Source organism: Pristis pectinata, chromosome 18 (assembly GCF_009764475.1).
Source record: "Pristis pectinata isolate sPriPec2 chromosome 18, sPriPec2.1.pri, whole genome shotgun sequence".
Classification (NCBI taxonomy): Eukaryota; Metazoa; Chordata; class Chondrichthyes; order Rhinopristiformes; family Pristidae; genus Pristis; species Pristis pectinata.
In genome coordinates, this window is record NC_067422.1 from 40,618,815 (window position 1) to 40,632,681 (window position 13,867).

At 52.3% G+C, this 13,867-nt stretch overlaps 1 protein-coding gene across 1 annotated transcript in view; it reads left to right on the forward strand.

The window, feature by feature from the left end:
* Positions 1-5,668: 5,668 nt before the first annotated feature.
* Positions 5,669-13,867, forward strand: part of ush1ga (Usher syndrome 1Ga (autosomal recessive)) — a 53,001-nt gene continuing 44,802 nt past the window's right edge. Inside the window, exon 1 of the mRNA XM_052032714.1 lies at positions 5,669-5,882. Coding sequence (XP_051888674.1) covers positions 5,719-5,882 — 164 coding nt within the window. The 5' untranslated portion in view covers positions 5,669-5,718. The remainder of the gene's footprint in view (positions 5,883-13,867) is intronic.

A 13,867-nucleotide genomic window follows, 5' to 3' on the forward strand; every position in this document is an offset into this window, starting at 1 on the left:
CCTCCAATACACTTGAAGCCTTCTTGTCCCCTTCCACCATTCCTTTGTACCATGTTGTTTGGGCCAGTTACTCCATGACCTCAGCCGATCTCAGTATGTTCCTCAGAGTGTACAACAGAACCTTTCAGTCACACCCGTCACCATTTTACTATTGTCACTTGCACTGAGGTACAGTGAAAAACTTGTCTTGCACACTGATCGTACAGGTCAATTCATTACACAGTGCAGTTACATTGGGTTAGTACAGAGTGCATTGATGTAGAACAGGTAAAAACAGTAACAGTACAGAGTAAAGTGTCACAGCTACAGAGAAAGTGCAGTACAATAAGGTGCAAGGTCACAACAAGGTAGATTGTGAAGTCATAGTCCATCTCATTGTATAAGTCTTATCACAGTGGAGTAGAAGCCCACTTGAATGGCTAAAGTCTTTTCCCAAGGTATGGGAATCCAAAACCAGAGGTCATAGATTTAAGGTCATAGATTTTGGATTCAGAATTGGCTCACCCATAGAAGACAGAAGGTGGTGGTAGATGGAGCGTATTCTGCCTGGAGGTCGGTGACCAGTGGTGTCCTGTAGGGATCTGCTCTGGAACCCCTGCTCTTTGTGATTTTTATAAATGACTTGGATGAGGAAGTGGAAGGGTGGGTTAGTAAGTCTGCTGATGACACAAAGGTTGGTGGTGTTGTGGATAGTGTAGAAGGTTGCTGTAGATTACAACAGGATATTGATAGGATGTAGACCTGGGCTGAGAAGTGGCAGATGGAGTTCAAACCGGAGAAGTGTGAAGTGATTCACTTTGGAAGCTCAAATTTGAAGGCAGAATACAAGGTTAATGGCAGGAATATTTAGCAGTGTGGAGGAACAGAGGGATCTTGGGGTCCATGTCCATAGATCCCTTAAGGTTGCTGCGCAGGTCGATAGGGTTGTTAAAAAGGTGTATGGTATGTTGGCCTTCATTAGTCGAGGTATTGAGTTTAAGAGCTGTCAGGTAACATTGCAGCTCTATAGAACTCTGGTTAGACCACACTTAGAATATTGTGTTCAGTTCTGGTCACCTCATTATAGGAAGAATGTGGAAGCTTTAGAGACAGTGCAGAGGAGATCTACCAGGATGCTGCCTGGATTGGAGAGCATGTCTTATTAGGACAGGTTGAGTGAGCTAGGGCTTTTCTCTTTGGAGAGAAGGAGGATGAGAGGTGACTTGATAGAGGTGCATAAGATGATAAGAGGCATAGATCGAGTGGACAGTCAGAGACTTTTTCCCAGGGCGACAATGGCTAACACGAGGGGACATAATTTTAAGTTGATTGGAGGAAGATACAAGGCGGATGACAGAGTTAAGTATTTTACACAGAGAGGGGTGGGTGCATGGAACGCACTGCTGGCAGACGTTGTGGGACCAGATACATTAGGGACATTTAAGAGACTCTTAGATAGGCACATGAATGATAGAGAAATGGGGGGCTCTGTGGGAGGGAAGGGTTAGATAGATCTCAGGATAAAATGTTGGCACATCATAGGCTGAAGGGCCTGTAGTGTGCTGTAACGTTCTATGTTCTAAGTTCAATGTCCTTAAGGTGAGGGAAAGATTTAAAGGGTATGTGAGGGACAAGCTTTTCACACAGAAAAGGGGAAGGGATATGGAACAAGCTGCCAGAGTAAACTTTTCCTATCCATGTAATTTTTAAATGTGGTAATTGTACCTGCCTTTACTGCTTCCAGGGATATGGGCTAAACACAGGCAAATAGGACTAGCTCAGTTAGGCATGTTGGTCAGCACAGACGAGTTGGGCCGAAGGGCCTGTTTTTGTGCTGCTTAGCTTAATGACTCTATGACTCATATCACTGCTCCTGTTCACCTTGGCCCTCAGAGAAGGTGAGGTGATCCATTTTGGGAAGACAAACAGGGGTCAGACAGATACACTAGCTAGTCGGGAGTGTCGATGAACTGAGAGACCTGGGGGAGCAATTCCATAGTTCCCTGGAAGTGGAGACACAGGTACATAGGGTGGTGAAGAAGCGTACGGCATGACCTTCATAGGTCAAGGCACAGAATATACCAGTTGGGATGTTATGTTGCCACTTTATTAGACCGCATTGGAGCACGGTGTGCAGTTCTGGTCACCACACTATAGGAAGGATGTGGTTGCACTGGAGAGGGTGCAGTGGAGATTCACCAGGATGTTGCCTGGATTGGAGGAATTTAGTCATGGGGAGGGATTGGACAGGCTGGGCTTGTTTTCTCTGGAGTGAAGGAGGCTGAGGGGTGTATAAGATTATGAAAAGTATAGATAGGGTAGAAGGTCAAAATCACTTTCCCATAGTAGGGGTGTCAGAAATAAGAGGCACAGGTTTAATGTGAGAGGAAGGGCTTTTAAAGGGGATGTGAGGGGTAAGTTTTTACACAGAGAGTGGGTGATGTCTGGAAGGTGCTGCCGGAGGAGGTGGTGAAGTCGGATACAATTACAATTAAGAAACATTTAGACAGACAAGTAAACAGGCAGGACCTGGAAGGGTCCACACCAATGTGGGCAAATGTGATCAGTGTAGATGGGCAAAAAGGTCGGCATGGACATGGTGGGCCGAAGGGCCTGTTTCTTGGCTGTACACTCCATCGCTCAGTGAGCCCTCACTTTCTCCCTCAGATCTCTCTCCATGTCTCAGACCTCACCAGATCTTTGTCCCTTCTCTCTGTGTCTCTCAGACACTTCCCATCTGACCATTCGTCATTCTCATCTGTGCCCCGTCCCCACATCTCTCCGCCCTGCTCACTGTAGCCTTCACACCTCGTTACTACTTCCTGCTTTTCTACCTTTCTTCTACTTTTCCTGTAATGTTCCTCACTAACTCAACTCCCTGTTCCTCAGACCCTTTTAACCCTGCCCATTGTCCCTCTCCCTATTCCCAATTCCTGTTGCTCTGAATATTTCACCAAACTCTTCTTATCATCATCCCTCCCTCCTCACCGTTCCTCCCTGTTTGCTCTCCCCAGTCTCTATGCACCATAGAGTCCAGAATGTACGGGGAGATCATCGTTAACCATTTGAACTGATTAGAACATCTTACCTGATGAGCCAGGGTACATCTTCTGTATGGGTCACATCCCCAATCCGTTTGGCATTTATACTGGCGGCTGACGAGGCTATGTGTTTTGGAAGTGGTATATCTCCAATGTCTATCAGCGAGAGTGACAGCCCCATAAACTGCAGATCAACATCACCCATTTATCAAGGTCTAAAGCTGTGTGAAGTCTGGAAATGTCGCAACACTGGTGAGTGATTTATGAGAATAATTCACTATGGCATAATTTGCAATTTGAAGCCTTGATGAATTAGTGTTAATCAGGGTGAGGTTTGACAATGCAGATGAGCAGAAAATTGTCCCAAGAAATATTTTCCCAGATTTAAAAATAAATCCAATGGTTATTCTTCCTTTGATTGCCTGTAGCAACACAGCCATGTTTCTCACAATATTACAATTGTAATTTAATATTTAAAATATAATATTAAATATTAAACTTATAATATTGAAGTTGACATAATATTAAAATTGTTGCATTAACAATTGTGTTACAAACTGGTGACAGATGAGAATGAATGAAACACTTCAGGATAAGAAGCAGAGAGCCGATGCAAAGTAAAACCCTGCAGTTCCCTTCAACATTCACGGGGTAGCAGAGATAAAAGTTACTGAGTAAAGGCCCCTCTACACATTCTCATCAAACTTTCTCAAATTATGTACAACAGAGAGGCTATAGATCTCCTCCTAAATCATTCATTAATTATTCCCTGGGGCAGGTGGAACGGAGATTGTATCCAGGTTAAAGGCCCCGTTGCATTGCCCTTTCAAAGTTACCTAGGCAGCTGCAGAGAGTCAGGCTCCCTCTACAGTGCAGCATCAAACAGGGCTACACTGAACCAGAATAGTCCCCTCTATATTAACAACACTTTTTTTGTTTACTGCAGGAAAATTTCACAACTATTCACAAGAATCTTGTCAAACAAAACTTAACCAAACCACCTAAGATATTACAGTGACAAGCAAAGACTCAGTGAGGGAAAGGTTTCATGCCTTAGGAAGAAAGAGGTGGAAGTGTTCAGGAAGGGAATTCAAGAGCCTTGGGTTCTGGTCGAAGATATACCTGCCAAAGTCAGATTAAAATTGGGAATGTCTAGTGGAGCTCAGATATATATGGAAACAAGGAAGGACAGGTCAACCAGTGATTATAATGAATGATAGAGAAATAGGGGGCTATGTGGGAGGGAAGGGTTGGATAGATCTTAGAGCAGGATAAAATGTCAGCACAACATAGTGGGCTGAAGGGCCTGTACTGTGCTGTAATGTTCTATGTTCTAAGATCAGAATTTTAAAATTGAGCCACCAGTGAACCAGGATTTCATCTAATGTGAAAATTGATTGAGAGCAGAGGGAGCTGGAGGGAGCAGTAGGTCTGGTGTCCTTAGCTGGAGGGCAGCCTGTGCTGGACAGGCAACTTGAGAGGGAACAAAGCCTTGGCAAGGCTTTCTGCAGCCAACCAGATGGAGCAAGTGATGGTTCAATGAAGGTGGAAGTAAGATGTGTGTGGTGGGCAGGATGGGGCAGCTCTTGCTGCCACCCACCGTTACCACGTCAGCTCCCCGCTGCCTCACTCCGCTGCTTGCTGATTTCAGGCCATCCAGCTGCTCCCCACCCCCGTGGGGCTGTGCTGACCCACTACTGCCAGCTGTTCCCACCCGCGGGGCTGACCCACTGCTGCCAGCTGTTCACCCCCCGTGGGGCTGTGCTGACCCACTGCTGCCAACTGTTCCCCCCCATGGGGCTGTGCTGACCCACTGCTGCCAGCTGTTCGCCCCCCCGCGGGGCTGTGCTGACCCACTGCCGCCAGCTGTTCACCCCCCCGTGGGGCTGTGCTGACCCACTGCCGCCAGCTGTCGGGCCTGATGTGGGGGCTCAGTGTTGTCGTCAGGCCTTCTCTGCGGGGGGGGGGGGGGGTTGGGGGCAGCTGGTACCCCCCGTCCCTTGCTCCCTCTCTCCGAGGGTGGTCACTGTCTCCAGTGTTGCAGCCGGGATGGGCACCAACTGAGGCACACTGGCTGAGATTCCCCGGAGACCGGTGTCCCATCGGGGTGGGCACACGGGGTCGGACTGGCGGGCAAGCAGCCGTGTGTGAGCCAGCAGCTTCTCACATCTGGTTTCAAACACTGACCTTCAACCTTCGCAAATGGCTCTTGTGGCAAAAAGGGGCAGTGCGGGGTTCCTGTGAACTGGGAGATGCTCGGGGAGGTGAGGTGTACCTGCTCCGTCAGTTGGAGCCACCACAATCCTGTCCGGGCGTCGGGGTTTAATGAGGTGATGGAGTTTGTGGTGGGATCTGACGTCCATGGACTTTCAGAAAGCTCGCAGCAATGTGTCCGCAGGGTCGAAGCACATATGGAACAAGCTCAGGTACAACAACAGACGGGCGGAGCCGGCGAATTGGAGCCGGGACCCCCGGTGTTCTTTGATCCAAACCGGGACGTGCAAAGGTGGACTTTTAAATTTGCAGCGAGCAGACCCCAAGAGACGGCGGCCGCCGGAGCCCGGAGCCCTGAGCCCGAGCGGGCGGAGCGAAGCCCACGGTGGGCGGTGCCCGGGCGCAGCGCGCTAGGACCCGCCCCGCGCCCGGTCGCTGCCGCCGCCCGGAGCCTGGCTCCCGGCCCCCGGCCCCGCCGCCGACCATGAGCGGGGGGCTGCGCGGTGCGGCCCGGGACGGCCGACTGAACGCGCTGCGGGAGGCGACCCGCCGGCAGCTGAACGCGGCGGACGAGGACGGGATGACCCCCGCTCTGTGGGCGGCGCATCACGGAAACCTGGCGGCGCTGCGGCTGATCGTCAGCAGAGGGTGAGGGAGGGGTGAGGGAGGGGGTGAGGGGGGAGGGAGGGAGGGGGTGAGGGGGGGAGGGAGGGAGGGAGGGGGTGAGGGGGGGAGGGAGGGAGGGAGGGAGGGGGTGAGGGAGGGAGGGAGGGAGGGGGTGAGGGGGGGAGGGAGGGAGGGAGGGGGTGAGGGGGGGAGGGAGGGAGGGGGTGAGGGGGGGAGGGAGGGGGTGAGGGGGGGAGGGAGGGAGGGGGTGAGGGGGGGAGGGAGGGAGGGGGGGGAGGGAGGGGTGAGGGGGGGGGGAGGGAGGGGTGAGGGGGGGAGGGAGGGGTGAGGGGGGAGGGAGGGAGGGAGGGGTGAGGGGGGAGGGAGGGGTGAGGAGGGGGGAGGGAGGGGTGAGGGGGGGTGAGGGGGGAGGGGGGGGTGAGGGGGGGGAGGGGGAGGGGGGGGTGAGGGGGGAGGGGTGAGGGGGGGGAGGGGGGGAGGGAGGGGTGAGGGGGGGGAGGGAGGGGTGAGGGGTGAGTGAGGGAGGGAGGGAGGGGGGAGGGGTGAGTGAGGGAGGGGTGAGGGGGGAGGGGGTGAGGGAGGGAGGGGTGAGGGGGGAGGGGTGAGGGAGGGAGGGGTGAGGGGGGAGGGGGGAGGGAGGGGGGAGGGGGGAGGGAGGGGTGAGGAGGGAGGGAGGGGTGAGGGGTGAGTGAGGGAGGGAGGGGTGAGGGGTGAGTGAGGGAGGGAGGGGTGAGGGGGGAGGGGGTGAGGGAGGGAGGGGTGAGGGGGGGAGGAGGGGGGGAGGGAGGGGTGAGGGGATGGGAGTAGGGGAGGGGAGGGAGGGGTGAGGGAGGGAGGGAGGGGTGAGGGGATGGGAGTAGGGGAGGGGAGGGAATGGGGAGGGGGAGGGAGGGGGTTGGGGGATGGGTGAGGTGTGGGGAGGGGGTACGGAGGGAGTGGAGGTAGGGAGGGGGCGGAGGGGGAGGGGTGTGGTAGTGGGGATATGGTGGGGGGGGGGTGGTTTGATGGTCAGTCTGTGGACGTGACCTGGGCTTCCCGGTTGCCCACCCTCGGTGCCTCATCCAGCAGGAGCAGTGCTCCACCCACGGCTTCCCACTGGGAAGCCAGCTGATGTTCCGAGGCAGTGCCGGTTCTGGGCACAGCTGGTGGACTCTGCTCCTGCACTGCTTCCAGATGTTGAAGCTCCAACAGCATCAGCAGCTGTTGGGTTGCATGTTTGTGGATGTCAAAACCAACAGAAACAGCTGCATGTTAAACTTGACGAACGATGTCGAAAACAAAGGACAGGAGACAGTTCCTCACGGTTCAGTGCATTTTAATCACAAAAGGGACATTACCTGTGCCTGACCAACCAGATTATCCTGATGCAGGTTCAGCTACGATTCCCTGCCAAGGCACTGGGAAATGGGTGGAAGTTCATCTGAGGCTGCAGTTGTCCCGGGATTCTGAGTAGAAGTTTGGCACTCTGCCTTCTCTTGCCCAGGAATGTGGGCTGTTCTTGTACCTACTCGCACCGTACTGTACGCCAAACCAGACTGTACATTCTATAACCCAACAGCACAGTGCACAAAACTTCTCCAGTTAGTTACCTTTAATCCATTGCCTCCACCTATTGACTGTCCTGCCAGTGGAGCTGGTTTCTGTCACAATCTGTCATAGTTAGTCTCCTCGTTCTGACAGAGGAAGTTTAACCCCAGTTAGATATTTCCTGCATCCCCTCTGAGCTCTTCTGAAGGTGTGGTGCCTGCTTATTGAACACAGTCCTGACATGTTGGCTAACTGGTGATTTTAAAAGGTTGAGTATAATTCATGCAGTTTCCCCCGCGTATAAAGCCATGATTCCCTGCACCCTTATCCTGCCAGCTGTCAGGGTTTCTGAAGATTCAGCGGAAGGTGATGCTTTTCCTGTGTGTTTATATCGCCTCTCCCAATTCTTTCTCTCAAAGCCAATCACTTTGCACTTCTGTATTCGTACCGCACAGAAACAGGCTGTTAGGCCCACCTTGTGCAAACCAACCAGAGGGCACCTATCTGCATGAATCACATCTACCAGCCTTCTGTGCCTGGGAGATGAAAGTGCTCCTTTCAACAGTGAGGGACTGTGTGTGTGTGTGTGTGTGTGTGTGTGTGTGTGACCCATCCCCCAGCAAGGCCAGTGTGTGTGGGACCTCTCCCACAGCGAGGGTCAGTGCGTGTGTGTGTGGGACCTGTCCCCCAGTGAGGGTCAGTGGATGTGTGGGACCCGTCCCTCAGCAAGGGTTGGTGTGTGTGTGTGTGTGTGTGTGTGTGGGACTGTCCCCTGGTGAGTGTGTGTGGGACCCATCCTTCGTTGTGTGTATGTGTGTGTGTGAGAGACCCATCCCCCAGTGAGGGTCAGTGTTGTGGTATTTGTTCACTGTGGACAGTTATTAGAGACGATGGACTGTGGTGATCTGTGCCATGAGACAAGGGGGTCTCGTCCCCCAGTGAAGGTCAGGAATAGAATCAGGTTTATTATCACGACATATGTCATGAAATGTGTTGTTTTGTGGCAGCAGTACAGTGCAAAATACAACAATTTCTATAAGTTATAAAAATAAATAGTGCAAAAAAGGAATAACGAGGTAGTGTTCATGGACCATTCAAGAATCTGATGGCGGAGGGGAAGAAGCTGTTCCTGAATCATTGAGTGTGGGTCTTCAGGCTCCTGTACCTCCTCCCCGATGCTAGTAATGAGAAGAGGGCATGTCCCGGGTGGTGAGGGTCCTTAGTGATGGATGCCGTCTTCTTGAGGCACCACCTCTTGATGATGTCCTCAATGGTGGGGAAGGTTGTGCCCGTGATGGAGCTGGCTGAGTCTACAACCCTCTGCAGCCTCTTTCGATCCTGTGCATTGGAGCCTCCATACCAGGCAGTGATGAAACCAGTCAGAATGCTCTTCTGAAGAAACTTTCAAGAGTCCTTGGTAACATATCAAATCTCCTCAAACTCCTAATGAAGTAGAGCCACTGGTGTGCCTTCTTCGTGATTGCATCAATGTGTTGGGCCCAGGATAGATCCTCCGAGATGTTGAAGGAACTTGAAGCTGCTCACCCTTTCCACCGCTGACCCCTCAATGAGGACTGGTGTGTGTTCTCCCGACATCCCCTTCCTGAAGTCCACAATCAGTTCCTTGGCCTTGCTGACGTTAAGTGCGAGGTTGTTGTTGTGACACCACTCGACCAGCCAATCTGTCTCATTCCTGTACGCCACCTCATTGTCGTCTGAGATTCTGCCAACAGCAGTGGTGTCATCGGCAAGTTTATAGATGGCGTTTGAGCTGTGCCTAGCCATACAGTCATGAGTGTAGAGAGAGTAGAGCAGTGGGCTAAGCACACATCCTTGAAGTGCACCTGTGTTGATTGTCAGCGAGGAGGAGATGTTACTACCGATCTGCACTGACTGTGGTCTCCCGATAAGGAAGTTGAGGATCCAGTTGCAGAGGGAGATACAGAGGCCCAGGTTTTGAAGCTTGTTGGTTAGTACTGATGGTGTTGAACGCCGAGCTGTAGTCAATAAACAACAGCCTGATGTATGTCTTGCGGTCGTCTAGGTGCTCCAAAGCCAAGCGGAGAGCCAGTGAGATTGCATCCGCTGTGGACCTGTTGTGGTGGTAGGCAAATTGATGCGGGTCCAGGTCCTTGCTCAGGCAGGAGTTAATTCTAGCCAGTGTGTGTCTGGGACCCGTCCCCTGGTGAGGGTCGGTGTTGTGGTGTTTGTACACTGGGGACAGTTATTAGAGATGATGGTCGGTGCCGAGAGACATGGTCACCGACGTCTGGCTTCAGCCCCTCGCAGGAGCGTCACCAGCCCTGGCCTATCCTTGTCCTGACTTGCCTTCGAGCTGTGACACTTGTTCCTGGTCGATCCTGTCACCTCAATGCGCTACGATGTGATTGAGACAGCTGGGTCTGTGCTGTCTTTGCTCATTTGCTGTGGGATTGAACCAGGATGGTCAGCAGCGTTTCTCGCAGTTTGTTGACTTCTGGTCTCGGGGGGAGGTGGGGGATGGGAGTGGTTGAGGGAGGGAGCAAGGGTGGGGAGGGGAGTTAAAATCAGTTCTGACCACAGAGTGTCCCCACCCCTTGCCAGCCCTCCACCGCCCTCCCTCGGCCCTCCCCACCCCCCCCGCTGGCCCTCCCCACCCCCTGTGGGCCCACTGGCCCAACGTGTTACAGACATTCTGAGCCCAGTGAAAGTGAGCACGTTGTCCGGTGTCCTGCCCAAGGTTCATTGCAAAGCCCACCCGACCAGTGACGTGGTCACTTCACCAGCAAGGCTTCCACATTGCAACACTGACCACACCTCCAGAGCTCTGCTTGTCCGTAAAATGTTGTAGGGGTGGGCTGAGGTAGGGCGCCGTCCGAGGTGGGCGAGGGGCGTGGGCCGAGGTGGGTGCAGAGACAGGGCTGAATGGCCTGTTTCTACAGTATGGCTCTCCGATGCGGTGAGGTGTGGCAGAAATGCTGATTGGTCCATGTTCTCAGGAGGTAGTTCTGGAGCCCAGAGAGAAGGCGGACCCATCAGTGGGGGGGGAGGAGGGAGCAGTGAAGTGACACAGATCCCACCTCAGCTGCTCACTGATCCCAGGCAGTGGGTTGGGTGGGCACCGACACGTGCATGAGGCTGAGGCCATGTACGTAGAACGGTACAGCACAGGAACAGGTTGTTGTATCAAGCTAACTAAACTAGTAATTAAGCACCTAACTAAATGAATCCGTTCCACCTACACAACGTCCCATGTCCCTCCATGGTGTAGCTGGTGTCGGGCCAGATGCACAGGTTGTTACCGTGAGGCAGGTGAGACTCGAGGGTCCCTCCTGCCCAACACGCCTCTTTGCTCAGACGACATCTGATGTTCAATGCAGTAATCTCCCATTTAAATCCACTTTGCTTCTAGGAGACACGTTGCGGGTCAGTTCTGAATTAATTAGGACTTTGCAAGCAGCTTGTTCTTCAGTTGAGTGAGCTTCAGGGCAAGTGAGTGTGTTTGACGAGTCAGGCTGCAAGATTTAACGTGCTGGGTGCAGTCAGCCATTGATGAGCCTGATAGACTCAAAGGTCGCACACACAGTACACAGCTGTTCGCCCAACGCAAATGGGCTCCAGATAAAATAACAGCACCGAGAGGCTGACAACTGATAGTGACAGTGAGCTTCCCAGAGAAACCTCCGACTCCTACAGTCAATTTGCAGCTCCATTGAACCAAATGTGATTTTAATGTTTGGTACAAGTTTCCTCCATCTCCACTCTTAAAGAGCAGACTCATACAGGAAAATGAACATAAATCCTTACCCAAGCAACAGCTCATAACAGTTACTCCCAATGGCCTCAGATTCACAAAGAGTAATTTTTACAGGGGACGGTCCCACACACACTGACCCTCACTGGGGGACGGGTCCCACACACACTGATCCTCACTGGGGGACGGGTCCCACACACACTGACCCTCACTGGGGGACGGTCCAACACACATGCTGACCCTCCCTGGGGGATGGGTCCCACACATGCTGACCCTCCCTGGGGGACGGTCCAAGACACACACTGACCCTCCCTGGGGGACGGGTCCCACACACACTGACCCTCACTGGGGCATGGTCCAACACACATGCTGACCCTCCCTGGAGGACGGGTCTCTCTCTCTCACACACACACACACACACACACACACACACACACACACACACACACACACACACACACACACACACACACACACACACACACACACACACTGAGGGGCAGGTTCCACAAACTGGGGGATGGATCTCACACAAACTAGTTAGGAAGAAGACGGCAGCATACGTAAGGTGTAAGCAGCAAGGATCAGACAGGGCTCGTGAGGAATATAGAGTAACAAGGAGAGAACTTAAGAAGGGGCTGAGGAGAGCGAGAAGGGGATATGAAAAGGCTTTGGCGAGTAGGATTAAGGAGAATCCCAAGGCTTTTTACTCGTACGTGAAGAGCAGGACGACGAGAGTAAAGGTAGGTCCGATTAAAGACAAAGGTGGGAGGATGTGCCTGGAAGCTGTGGAAGTGGGTGAGGTTCTCAATGAATACTTCTCTTCAGTATTCACCAAGGAGAGGGGTCTTGATGACGCTGAGGACAGTGTAGGTGAGGGTAATGTTTTAGAGTATGTAGATATCAAGAGAGAGGATGTGTTGGAGCTGTTAGAAAATATTAGGATAGATAAGTTCCTGGGGCCTGACAGAATATTCCCCAGGCTGCTTTGTGAGGTGAGGGAGGAGATTGCTGAACTGTTGGCTAGGATCTTTGAGTCCTCGTTGTCCACGGGGGTGGTACCGGAGGATTGGAGTGTGGCGAATGTTGTCCCCTTATTCAAAAAAGGTAGTAGGGATAGTCCAGGGAATTACAGGCCAGTAAGCCTTACATCTGTGGTGGGTAAGCTGTTAGAAAGGATTCTAAGAGATAGGATCAATGATCATTTAGAGAATCATGGACTGATTAGGGACAGCCAGCATGGATTTGTGAAGGGAAGATCTTGCCTCACAAGCCTGATAGCGTTCTTTGAGGAGGTGACCAGGTGATTGATGAGGGTAGTGCAGTAGATGTGGTTTACATGGATTTTAGTAAGGCGTTTGACAAGGTTCCACATAGTAGGCTTCTTCCGAAGGTCAGAGGTCAAGGGATCCAGGGAGGCTTGGCCGTGTGGGTTCAGAATTGGCTTGCCTGTAGAAAACAGAGGGTTGTGGTGGAGGGAGTGCCCTCGGATTGGAGGGCTGTGACTAGTGGCGTCCCACAGGGATCGGTTCTGGGACTTCTACTTTTTGTGATATTTATTGATGACTTAGATGAGGGGGTGGAAGGCTGTGGAGGAGCAGAGGGATCTGGGGGTTCATATCCACAGATCACTGAAAGTCACCTCACAGGTGGATAGGGTAGTTAAGAAAGCTTATGGGATGTTAGCTCTCATAAATCGTGGGATCGAGTTTAAGAGCCGCGAAGTAATGATGCAGCTTTACAAAACTGAATGCGCTGCCTGGGGTGGTGGTGGAGGCTGATACGTTGGTCAAGTTCAAGAGATTGTTAGATAAGCATATGGAGGAATTTAAGATAGAGGGATATGTGGGATGAAGGGATTAGATAGTCTTCGGAGTGTTTTGAAGGTCGGCACAACATGGTGGGCCGAAGGGCCTGTATTGTGCTGTATTGTTCTATGGTTCACACAGACCCTCATGAGGAATGTGTTCCACACACAGCGACCCTAACTGGGGACAGGTGCCACACACACGCACTCTAACCCACACTTGGAGTTGTGTCCAACAAACATGCCTACCCTCGCTGGGGGGCGGGCCCTGCACCTGCTGACCCTCACCTGCAAGGGTCGGTGCTGGGCCCACTGTTTGTCATCTATATCAATGATTTGGGTGAGAATGTACATGTCATGGTTAGTAAGCTTGCAGATGACACTACAATAGGTGGTGTCATTGACAGTGAAGATGGTCATCGGGGTTTACAGAGGGATACAAGTGGGCCAAAGAATGGCAAATGGAGTTTAATTTGGAAAAGTGCGATGTGTTGTATTTTGGGAAGACAAATGAGGGTAGGACTTTCACCTGGGGAGTGTTGTAGAACAGAGGGACCTTGGAGTACAAGTACATGGTTCCCTGAAAGTGGCGTCACAGGTAGACAGGGTGGTGAAGAAGGCTTTTGACACGTTGGCCTTCATCAGTCAGGGCACTGAGTAAAGAAGTTGGGATGTTATGGTGCAGTTGTACAAGATGTTGGTGAGGCCGCATTTGGAATATTGTGTTCAGTTTTGGTCACCCTGCTTTAGGAAGATGCCATGAAGCTGGAAGGAGAGCAGAAGAGATCTACAAGGATGTTGCTGGGACTTGAGGGACTGAGTTATGGAGAGAGGTTGAGCAGGCTCGGACTTTATATATTGGAGTGTACAGAGGTGTACAAGATCATGAGGGGCATAGGTAGGGTGAATGTGCACAGTCCTTTTCTCATGGTTGGGGAA